The 12,494-nt window shown below is 40.0% G+C and overlaps 1 protein-coding gene across 7 annotated transcripts in view; it reads right to left on the reverse strand.

The window, feature by feature from the left end:
- Positions 1-12,494, reverse strand: part of LOC149161385 (AP-2 complex subunit sigma) — a 75,585-nt gene that overhangs the window by 19,168 nt on the left and 43,923 nt on the right. For all 7 annotated transcript variants that reach the window (XM_089436988.1, XM_089436987.1, XM_089436983.1 and 4 more), the window contains one exon: positions 10,085-10,258. In XM_089436988.1, the coding sequence (XP_089293114.1) occupies positions 10,085-10,258 (174 nt within the window). The remainder of the gene's footprint in view (positions 1-10,084; positions 10,259-12,494) is intronic.

Consider the following 12,494-nt stretch of genomic DNA (forward strand, 5'->3'; position numbering starts at 1 on the left):
TATGTAGTCACTGGTTCAGAGTCCGGACTCAATACTTCGGTTCATGTTTGGACTCATAACATTTATGAGATACTTATTCATTCATGATATTTTGGACATCTATTGATATTATGCATTGTTTGGATATGCTTTATTTACTATCAATGAAAAATGTTTTTTAATTCAATATATGTGTATATTTTTATTTATTGAATTCCACGATTTTTTTCTGATTTTTTCCCGATCCAATTAAAACTCTTCATTCTTTTGCCTCGCCGATTTGTTGTCGATTCCGAGTCTGGTAACATTGGTTTCCGATTAGTAGTTTAGTCAGAGCGAGCTAGTGTTCAATCTTGATTGAAGTAAGAGCGAGTTAGATCTCCAGTGTTGATTAGAGAGAGCACGAGTTAGCAACTCCAATGATGATTGGAAGGAGAGCGAGTAACACTCTCAGTTAACTCGCTATCACAACTCGAGTTCTAAATATGAACTAGCCTAATTTAACATGGATCGAGTCTATAAACAAAGGATGAAGGCACAAGTAAATTCAATTGTTTTGCGCCCGAGGTTCTGAGACAAAGCAAGCTCACAAGGTTGTGAGAGTGAGAGCCTTGATTGTGGAGAGCAGGAATCATGTCCGAAAGAATAGAAGCACAAGTGTGGTAGAATTTAGGGGCATTGATTGTGCGCAGGTGTGTGTTGTTGGGGTCTGCATAGAAATAAGGGCCAAGTGCACTACAAAATAGGAGATTTTGTGCGCAACGAGATAGGCCCATGTGCACTAAGAAATAGGGCCATAAATGTGCTAGAGAATAGGAGATTGGCGCAAGGATTAAATAGGCCCAAGTGCACAAGGAAGGAGGAGCATAATTGATGCAAGATAGCAAGGTCTACAGAGCAAGTCGAGGAGGTAGCAGAGGATCAATTGTGTGCAAGAACCGAGATCAAGTTGTGATCAAGGGAGGCCAAGGTCAATTGTATTAGCTAAGATTTGGAAGAGAAACAAAATGCTTTCTCAAGAGAGACAGAGTGTTTTGTAATAGATTCTATTGCTCCAAGGACAATCAATAAAATAGCCACATCAGGCAAGTAGGTTTTTCTTGTTGGGTTTCCTGAGAAAAGTTTATCAATTTGTGTGATGTTTTTATCTCTGTGTTTTTATTCCGATGCTTATGAATTGTTAAGAGACGCTGCTCATGAATTGTTAAGAGACTACGTATCTTGGTTAAAATAAACTAGATTTCAATTTTCAGATAATCATCCAGGTAGTTACAAAGTTTCATGGAAATTTAACATGGTATCATAGCAGAAATTAGTATAAAGACCAGCACCAAGTTGATCAGTTAGGCTTGAGCACAGATTAGTCAGGAGGGCTAGCACTAGAGTTTGACGAGCAGAGCAGAGCAGTTCCTTGGATAGCAGTATATCATTCCCAGGGCTAAGGTTAGATCACAGTTTAGAGAGGGCCTCAAATTTCTGTGCATGGAAGGAGCGAATACATGCGGTGTTGGAAGATAATGGGGTGCTAAAATTTGAGAAGAATCAAATAGTGCCACCTAGTTTCCAGTTGGCTCAACATAGCAAGAATGACACCAAGGCGAGGAGGATCATTCCTAAAGGGATCAGAGACCATATTATTCCTCATCTCCATGAGAAGAAGACTGCATTTGAGACGTTTAAAGCCATCTTATATTTGTATCAAGGTTCTAGTGATGTCAGGAAGCTTGCTCTCAAATAGAAGTTAAGAAGTATCTGAATAAGTAAAGGAGATCCCATCATCACATATCTTTCAAAGTTCACCCAAATTTGGTATGAGCTAGGTGGTGTGGGCGAGACAGTACCAGAAAAATACCTTGTGAGTCTTGCGCTTCTGGGACTCCTTAAGTCTTGGTATAGTTTCCAAGATGCAGTAAGTGGCACAAAGAATATTCCCAGTTGGGAAAGGATATGGAGTGATTGCATTCAAGAAGAGATCTAGAGAAGTGCAGAGCTGGTAGAGAAGCTCCAACAAAGGACAAGAACTTTGCCTTAGCAGACAAAGGTAGCAGAGCCAAGGGCAAGAAGGGCTAAGAAGAGGCTAAGTCCAATGAGAAGGATGAGAAGAAGAAGGATCTAAGCAAGATCAAGTGCTTCCATTGCCATGAGTTTGAGCACTATGCCACTAAGTGTCCTAATCGGAAGGAGGAATCCAATAATGATCATGTCGCTGCATCGGCAGAGGTAGATGCGTTTTCTGCCCAATTCAAGAAAGATGTCTCATTGATAGCTTCCATGGCAAGCTCAGCGGACAATAGCGTATGGTATATTCATTCAGGAGCATCCTTCCACATGACTGGGAACAAAAGGTATTTCAGCCACCTAAAGGAGGACATGCGGTTTCAAATTGAGCTAGGAGATGATGGCGTGTAAGCAACTACGGGAGTTGGCACTATCAGTTTTCAAAGGGAGTCGGTTAATCCTCTTCATCTCAGAGATGTCATCTATGTTCCAGGCCTGAAGCAAAATCTTGTTTCGGTAGCTACCCTTCAGGACAAGGGTTATGATGTCATCTTCAGCAGAGGTAAGGCTTAGCTTCAACACTTAACTTCTAGATGTAAGAAGCAAATAGATGTGAGGATGAAGAATCTCTACAAGTTTTGCGTAAAGACAGGCACAATCTTGAGCAGCAAGGTAGGAAGGGCACAAAGTAGAGAAGTGATGGTTGAGGAGAGCACAACTCTGAGAGAGTCCTTAGGGCAAGAGTAGGTTAAAGTAATTGAGAAGAAGCTACTCAAGATGGAGCCTCGGCCAGTATCTCAGTTTGAGTCTCAGCTAGTTGGAAATTGGGCTTACCAATAAGATGATGAGGAGCAGAGCCTAGGGCGAGCAGAGGTACCCACTTAGTCAGTGACTCCAAGTATAGGGAGAGTTCGAGCCAAGAGGGCAGAGGAGTTGTTTGGGAGGAACTAGAAGAGAGTTAGAACTCCCAGTACCACCATCAGGCAGAATAAGCAGCCACCGAGATACACAAGGTACATGGCACTTACAACTGAGGTGATAGACTCGCAGAGCATGGTTGGAAAGAAAAGACCTCCTAATAGACAAAGGTAGTAGAGCCAAGGGCAAGAAGGGCTAAGAAGAGGCTAAGTCCAGTGAGAAGGACGAGAAGAAGAAGGATCTAAGCAAGATCAAGTGCTTCCATTGCCATGAGTTTGAGCACTATCCCACTAAGTGTCCTAATCGGAAGGAGGAATCCAATAAGCATCATGTAGCTGCATCGGCGGAGGTAGATGCGTTTTCTGCCCAGTTCAAGAAAGATGTCTCATTGATAGCTTCCATGGCAGGCTCAACGGACAATAGCGTATGGTATATTCATTCAGGAGCATCCTTCCACATGACTGGGAACAAAAGGTATTTCAGCCACCTAAAGGAGGACATGCGGTTTCAAATTGAGCTAGGAGATGATGGCGTGTAAGCAACTACAAGAGTTGGCACTATCAGTTTTCAAAGGGAGTCGGGTAATCCTCTTCATCTCAGAGATGTCCTCTATGTTCCAGGCCTGAAGCAAAATCTTGTTTCGGTAGCTACCCTTCAGGACAAGGGTTATGATGTCATCTTCCGCAGAGGTAAGGCTTACCTTCAACACTTAACATCTGGATGTAAGAAGCAAATAGATGTGAGGATGAAGAATCTCTACAAGTTTTGGGTAAAGAAAGGCACAGTCTTGAGCAGCAAGGTAAGAAGGGCACAAAGTAGAGAAGTGATGGTTGAGGAGAGCACAACTCTAAGAGAATCCTTAGGGCAAGAGTAGGTTAAAATAACTAAGAAGAAGCTACTCAAGATGGAGCCTCGGCCAGTATCTCAGTTTGAGTCTCAGCTAGTTGGCATTTGGGCTGACCAGTAAGATGATGAGCAGAGCCTAGGGCGAGCAGAGGTAGCCACTTAGTCAGTGACTCCAACTATAGGTAGAGTTCAAGCCAAGAGGGCAGAGGAGTTGTTTGGGAGGAACTAGAAGAGAGTTAGAACTCCCAGTACCACCATCAGGCAGAATAAGCAGCCATCGAGATACACAAGGTACATGGCACTTACAACTGACGTGATAGACTCGCAGAGCATCATTGGAAAGAACAGGTTTTCAGATTAGATTTTTCAGGAGAAAGCAAGGAAGTCTTCTAGTTTAGAGGGAGCAACTACAACAGCGAAGAATGTGGTAGTGTTGGTGACAGATCCAAGTGGACGAGGTTCTTCCAGAAGTACCTTCCTCACTAAGAGGGAGTGTTGAAAATTAGCAAGCAAGGTCTTTTAACTTGTGCCTTATCCAGTGAAGACCTCAAATTGTCCTCATGAGCTAGACTCCGGTGATGGTGAGTTTATTTCCATTTTACAAGAATAATCATCAAGAGTTCATGCATAGTGTTGGAGGTCTAATTAAGTGGAAGTCTTCATCAGGTTGAATATAGGATTGGTTGGCAGTTAGCAATTCAGCTAGAGTAGGTTAGTCTTCAGTCTTGATTGGAGGAAGAGCTTGTAAGATCACCAGTGTTGACTAGAGAGAGCACAAGTTAAAACTCCAGTGATGATTGGAAGGAGAGCGAGGAACACTCTCATTTAACTCGCTATCACAATTCGAGTTCTAAATTTGAACTAGCCTAATTTAGAATGGAAGAAATCTATAAAGGAAGGACAAAGGCAAAAGTAAATTCAATTGTTTTGTGCACAAGGTTGTGAGAAAAAGCAAGCTCACGAGATTGTGAGAGTGAGAGTCTTGATTGTGGAGCACAGAAATTGTGTCCTAAAGAAGAGGAGCACAAGTTGTGATCAAGGGAGGCCAAGATCAATTGTATTAGTTGAGATTTGAAAGAGAAGCAGAACACTTTCTCAAGAGAGACAGATTTCTTTGTAATAGGTTCAATTGCTCCAAGGACAATCAATAAAATAGCCACATCCAGCAAGCAGGTTTTCTCTAATGGGTTTCCTGAGAAAATTGTATCAATTTGTATGATGTGTCTCTATCTCTGTGTTTTTTTTCATCTAAATAGTTGCAGAGTTTCATGGATATTTAACACAAAATAATCAATAGCCTGCCATGAGTGAGATAGGAAGATCCAATGATGAAACTAAAGATGTCAAGTGCTCTTAAGTCTAATGGTTGATAGCAAGGGAGGTGACTTAGTCACTAACTTGCTATCAAAGTCCCCTATAACTAGCGATGGGTCCATCCATATGATCCTTTGGGGGGGATGATGTAGAAGCAAGGGATACTCCTAGCATCTGTTGAAGAATGTAACTAGTGTCAGTCTTCATAATTGTACTTGTCAAAAGAAATTTTATTATTAAAGAAAATGACTTATTAAAGCATGGGTTTCATGCTTGGGTCATCATTTTCTAGGTCAAAGCCTCCATTGACGACTTTTAGGTTGTATTGAGTCATTAGAGTCGTTGTCATTATGATTTAACCCTTCTTGGGCCTTTGTATCATGTAAAAAGAATTATTTTTTAGTCAAAAGGGTTATTTGTCACCTCCACACCAAATCAGCCCTATCCCCATGAAGTTAGCCTACATTAAGGAAATTCGACCCAGCAGAAAGGCTATATATGAAAAGGCAGTTCAACCTATTTGTCTCACTCACTCAACAAGTTCGATATTCAAGGAAGAGAAGCAGAAAAGACAGCTAGGTAGCCGGAGAAGGGCAAAAGAAGTTGGGAAGACCGAATCTGACTTTTTGGGCCATCTATCTCTTACACGTGCAAATTTTATAGGTAGCTGTTGGGGGCCGTAATTCTGTGTCTACTGCAGGTCCTAAATTCTATAGTTGGGGGCCCAAAATCTGTTGCTAGGGGGTTGAAATTTTGGATTGAAGTTGTTGTTGGGAAGCTGTCACTAGAAGACTTTGACAAGGATCATCTATTGAAGGGAAGGGTTGACTTGGTGGTTAGAGGTCTTTGTCTAGGTCTAGGGGGTCTTGGTTGTCTCGTCTTGATCTGAATCTACTAGTGGAAGAGTTCGACTAGGTTTCCCCCTTGTAGCGGTTTTGCCCTGGCCGAGTGCCTACATCTTGTGTCTCTTGGTCTTGTGATCTTCATATACATATAATTTCATAATTGCTTGATGAAAGATAAAATAATAAAAATAGTCAAATAAGCCAACATAATTCACAAGTAATTTTCAAGAACGAGGAATCAAACCCTAATTACTATAAGCCTTGATTTCTCAAAAGCATCCATGGTCGAAAGAAAGAAACTCTGAATAAATCTTTGGTCTCTCCTATGGAACTCAGAGGTAATCGGATAGGTCAAGGAAGCCTTGCTCTGGAACCATCCAAAGCTAGTCACTCTAGTGCTCTGAAAATAGTAAATCAATGTATGGGTCAACATAACCAAACTAGTCTTGATAGTATCTATCAATCCCCCAAAGGGGGAGGCTAAATACAACCAATATGAATACAATGTGGGAGTGCACGCACAACTCCTAGAAAATGTAGAAAATAATATAAAGAAAAAAAACTTAGATAAGTATAATATCAAAATATATATATATTTGTGACAAAGGTACAGCGATACAAAACACAATGAGTTTGACCAAGAATGGAATGGTGGACAACTCATGAACTTGTCAAGAGAGAGAGAGATCAAATGATGAGGTTGATGATGCCAACATCTCCCAAGTCTGATGAATAAGGATGCATTTATCATTTGACTAAAGAGTTATTGCATTTACCATCAAGGGGTCTGGTTGTATGATCATGTGGAGAATGTATGAGCAAGGGATACTTCTAGCATACGAGTTGGAAAGAAGTTAACTCCTAATGGATCTTTGGCTACTCCTTTGGATCTGTGAGGTAATCTAAAGAGCAGGAGGCGCTCTACTCTGAATCCATCTAGCATTGATCTCTCTAATTGAGAACATGTGGCCTGATGTACAAACTAGTACCACCAAACTAATCTCGATCATGTCATTTGGCCTCCTAAAAGGTGGGGTTGAGGAGAAACTTAGGGTCTCAACATTCCACATTGGTGCACTCAGAAACTATGCCTATCTTTTGTTGCTCTGATCTAACAGATCAACAAGTATGAGGTGATTGGTTTGGTCATCCCAAGGCACGGTAACAAATCAAATTTATGGCAAAACATCTCCCTAATGAAAAGCATTAGGTAGTTATGGTCTTAGTACTAAAAAAATAGAGAAGGAACCCCCTGATTCCTTTCAAAGGAACTGATAACATCCCCTAATCTCATCGTATAGGAGACAACGAAAAATAAGGTGCATCTTTGTCGATAGCTCCCAAAGGTAGTACACTCAAATCGTGGTATATGGTGACCTCTCTCTATCTCAAGTCAATGGGAGCCAACCCACAGCTATCCTAAAGGGATCTTAAGAAAGTGCATCCATAAGGGGGATGGACAATGATGCCATCCCACAACTCCAAAAAGTGCTCTAGATAGAAGGACATCTTTGAGCTCAAGCCAATCGAAGGTGAGGTCTAGGTAACTTAAATGTACAACTATAAATATCCTCTTTGATAGCCTGATTCAGTCCTTGTCTAGTCAGCAAGAGATGGTTGATCATTGGATGCATCAAGGGAGAGTTTGAACAAGGGAAGGCACTCTAGGGAGATATAATCAACTGGAGAAGCCATGATGCCTCTAAGAACCAACCTTGTGCCCAACTTGAGGAAGGACCTGAAGCGAACACCTCTGAGGAGCAAAGTGCAACATTTGAATACCCTCTCTCCCATTGGTAGAATCTTTGAAAGATCAAACTATGTTAAGGAAAGAAACCATATGAAAAATGACCTCAAGGCAGAAAGGGTGAATGTCGAACTTTGCCTCAATGATGGGTTACGAAATCGTCCACTTACATCGGATGATGCACCAAAGAAACAAGGTATGTACTCTCTCCATCCTAGTCTAGTCTGCTTGCACCAAACTTGGTCCCTAGACCTTGAAGCCATAAGAACTGTGGGTCTACTAATTGCATCCATGTTTGAAATTCAAATGTGAGAGATGGATGTTGGTCTTTTTCTTGGGACAAAACAACAAACTCCTCAGATATGAAGGCAATGGTACACTATTTTAGAGACATTAGTTTGTAAATGCAGTAGCTCTTTTGTCAAATGGTGAATGCGTCCCTTATATATGACACATAAACATCAAGATGCCTAAACAATGAATTAAAGCGAAAATCATAAAAGTGCATAGAAGTATTCGCCTCAATATCCTCACATCTACAAAAGATATGGGGTTATATCATATAGTTATTTCATCAATACTAGATATAATAGATAAAATAATTTTATTAATGTCCAACAAATGACCACAAAAGTAGGTCAATTGGATTAAAGGATACGTCCAATGTGAATACTATGTGGAAGTGCAAAGTAGCTTGTATATAACGAGAGAAAGAAAGGTACAAGAAAATTAAAAGTACAACCTAGGTAAATATTTGACAAGGCTAAGCAATAAGTCTAAGACAAAAAATAAAGTGTATATTACAGTACCATAGGTGCAGTGACACAAAATGGGTGTCCAACGTAGGAGTTGGACACAATACTAGTCAAGGAGGGAGAAATATTTGATAATGAAGCCAATGACATCAAGGTCTCATAGATCTAATGATCGATGGCAAGGGGGCCTCAAGGTCACAATAACTCATTGTCAGAGTCCTTGAGTACCATGGGGGGTCCAACTTTATAATCCTGGGAGGGATGTAAGAGCGACGAAGCTCAGTTCCAACATCTGAGGTCAAAGGAGAGAAACTATGAATAGATTTGACTGCTCCACTGAGGTTGAGAAGCAATTTGACGGGAGAAAAGTGCCCCACTCTGGATTCATCTGGACTTGGGCCCTCTATCACTATGAGGATGTGTTACTCCTGGTCCGCCCAAGGTGGGAGAGGGCATGCAAGAGCTGAGATTTGTGACTGAAAATCTGTCTGATGAAAATAGCTATCCACCTTTGATCCTAATATCAAAAGAAAGTAAAGAGAGAACCCTCTAAGTCCCTGTAGAAGCAGTAGTAACATCCTCTAATCTCATAGTACAGAAGGCACCAAAAAATGAAGTGTATCTTTGTCCCCCGCTCCTTTAGGTAAAATATTTGTCAACATTATCAGCAAATGTTGAAACACCTCGCTCACTATTTATATACCGTATATGATTGAATCTAAGCCCTTGAGGTTAGCAAGTAGTTGTCGCCAATGTTGTTGGGCATCTTGTTGATTCCCTGCTAGCAAGTGCCCAATTCAAATTTTCCTGGGTCAGGCACACTAGTATCTGTATCGACATTGAGAAAATTGAATAGAGGCTTCCTCAGATTGTACAGCATAAACTTTGTATGTATAATATCTGCATGTATGCTCTGGGCACTATTAAAAAGGCTGTCTCGCATTGAATATTTGTCAGTTGGAAGTTGTCATGCCACATGGTATTTGTGATAGCTCTGAAATAGATGTATGTCATCACAAAGTTTTCATACTTGTAGCCGCCCTCCTCATGCCTTCGTTTCAACAGGATTTGTCCAGGATTGATCTTTTCACTATTTTGACATAAGTGTTGTTAAAGTAGTGTCTAAACTACAGATATCTTTACAAGGCTTCATTTCTGGAAGGTGTTATAAATATCTTGTATTCATGAGGTCTAAATTTTTCCTTGATTACAATTATGTACTCTGAATGTTTCAAAGATGGCTTACATTTCGATGTGCTTTGAACATCATTGTAAAGCATTCTAATCAAATTTAATAAATAAATCCCTGTAAAAAAATGAATATGTGATGCATTAAAAATAAAAAATAGAAGAGTGGGGCATAACTTAAGTAAATATATAGCCTTAAAAATTAGCCCTGAGACAGAAAATGCATTACGTTTTCCCCTAAAAAAGCATCTTCCTAATTTTGAAGCTGAACTGGCAACATTTAGGAGCCTTCCAGTGTATATGAGAGAAATGAAAAATAAGCCACATTTAACAAAGCAAGAAGCTCAATTAATAACCACACAGCAGCAAAAGATGCACCTTTGCTACAATATCTTAAAGCATGCTCCCAATAAAATCAGATACAGCAAACAGGTTAACAAAAGTATGACAGAAGCTTACCTTGTGAAAACTGAATACTAGGTCAAGCAGCTTACCTTGTGAAAATTGAATACTAGGTCAAGCTCACATACGTTGCTGAAGAAATGATCCAATATCTCAACAAATAAATGAATGCTCTCCAAATAAGCCAGTTCATTATCAGTTATGTCCACACACATGGAGAAAAAGAGGCCTGCATATCGCCTGTAAATCACCTTGTGTGTTCGAAACTGCAAGCAAATTGAAAGTAAACATGATCTCATGTGAGTGCAATTTAGACGTAATACACATGAAAGGAAAGGAAAGGAAAACTAAAACACCATGAAATCTTTGCAATCTAGTAATTTCAAACTCTCAGATCTGTACTTGTTAATTTTAGATAACAATGGTATGCTCTATGCTAAGCACAATTTACTTCAATGTTTCTTTAGCATCCCAATAACAATTTCCAATTATTTCAGTAGCAATCACATAAGCCATTAATCACATTGATAGTAAATGCAGATAGAGCATTAAACAAAATTGCAGCAGACAAGCCAAGACAAGAGAACACTGGATTTGGTGGATGCCAGGGAAAAACCCAATGTGGGGAAAACCCTTTGATCAAATCTTCTTATTATTATTCAATAGTTCAACAGAGAGAGAGAGTAAAAAAGTCAAATTGATTAGCCCAATACAAAGTCAAATCAGCCCTGTCAAATTCTGCAGTCAAACTTCAGCCCTAACCAGAAAGTCAACGCTGGTCAAAACAGCAGTCAAATACCTCCTTTGAAGCTCGGTCAAAGGCAGTCAAACTCGGCCTCCAGCAGTGGTCAAAGTCAACCCAAAACAGTCACAAAAACTCTGGTCAAAATTGGTCAACTCTGTGGTCAAACAGGCATGTGGTCAACGCAGGTCAAACAGCCCATAAAACCTCGATTTCTGTGCCAATCAATGCGGCCTAAGAAAATCGAAATTCTGCCCCAAAAACCGCAGTCAAAACTGGTCAAAATCTCCTCGGTCAATGCTGGTCAAGCTGCTTGAAATTCTGCAATTTCGGTTCAGTGATTTAGCCCAGAAATTGTCCTCCTAGCTGCACGTGTGTGAGAGAGAGAGAGAGAGGCTGCCCAAGCTATGAACCAATCTGATGAAGAGCGAGAGAAGAATGTGCGTGTGATGGATCTCCAAATGAGGTGTGAGGTCTCTTCTATTTATCCACTTTGTTGTGGGTGAAAAGACACATCCATTGAGCTTCTTGAGCCTAAATTTAGCGAAAGGCCAACCCGAACAATTTGCACATGTGTGCCCATAAATTCAAAATCACACTTCTCCTTGTCCGAATGAGATGATCTTTATATCAATCATGGACCTCTTGAAAAGAAGAATCCAATGCAATAATCATCTCCATCAAATCAGCTGTCCCAAGGTGGAATTTGGCTCTAGTTGCCAATTTTAACAGTACTGAACTCAAAGAATAATAGAAATAAAAAGTATTAGGAGAGTAAATGGATCACCACATTGGTATGGCATGCTTCCAAACTTCTATATCATCTGAATTGAACTATGCAAGGGCTGAAGCATTCAGATTGATACCCTGTTAAGTTAAAAATATAGGGGATGTGGTTGCATATGCAGGTAAGGCTGCAAAACCAAAATCACAATGCACTTGTCCACCCTCCCTTCATTGCATGCAGAGGAACACCCTGCACTCCATGTGGAGGAGATGTGGCACATGTCCCTTTGTGTCATGTGTGTCAATTAAAATGAAACAAATTTGGCATCTGACTTCTAATGTCAACATTGGATAAAAATTAAAATTTAACATCCAATCTCTAATGTCAAACAACAACAGCCCATATATATATATAACACACAAAGGGAGAGAGAGTGAGACAGTCTAACCCCACCACTTGAGCATTCAAAAGATTTGCACCTGGGTATTTTTTATCACTTTCAATACTTAACAGATCTAGGGTTAAGATGGATCTATGCTAAGTGGTAAGCAATACAAAGGGGTAAAATATAAAAACTAAAAAGGAAGGGCATTAAGATGGGGTTGTTCAAAATTATTCTGATAGCACACAAGTAGTTTTCCAAAGTTCCAGGGGACCTGAACCATAAATTGTAGGCCTATGGCCTATCCATCACAGGACACGGAGAACACGTAAATACGAGTATTCGACAGGAGACACAGCGACCCCTGAAACAGAACACAAAGGACACACACACACACACACACACATATATATATTAAAAAATACTGAAATATAGTACCGGATCCATAATTTTTAGAAATTAGAACATCTACAAATATGAATCATGGTGATATCTATTTAGTGATTTACTAATTTAGTATCTACAATTTTACAACTAGTTAATTTATTAATTTACTACATCAATGATGTTCACAGTTCAATGTTCCTTGTTCATGTTTTTAACAATTGTTCAAGCACACATAAGAAACTAGAAATTTAGAAATATCATGAT

This window comes from Pinus tabuliformis, chromosome 5_2 (assembly GCF_031772625.1).
Source record: "Pinus tabuliformis cultivar Carrire ecotype Pingquan chromosome 5_2, CPIR1, whole genome shotgun sequence".
In the NCBI taxonomy this organism is placed as follows: Eukaryota; Viridiplantae; Streptophyta; class Pinopsida; order Pinales; family Pinaceae; genus Pinus; species Pinus tabuliformis.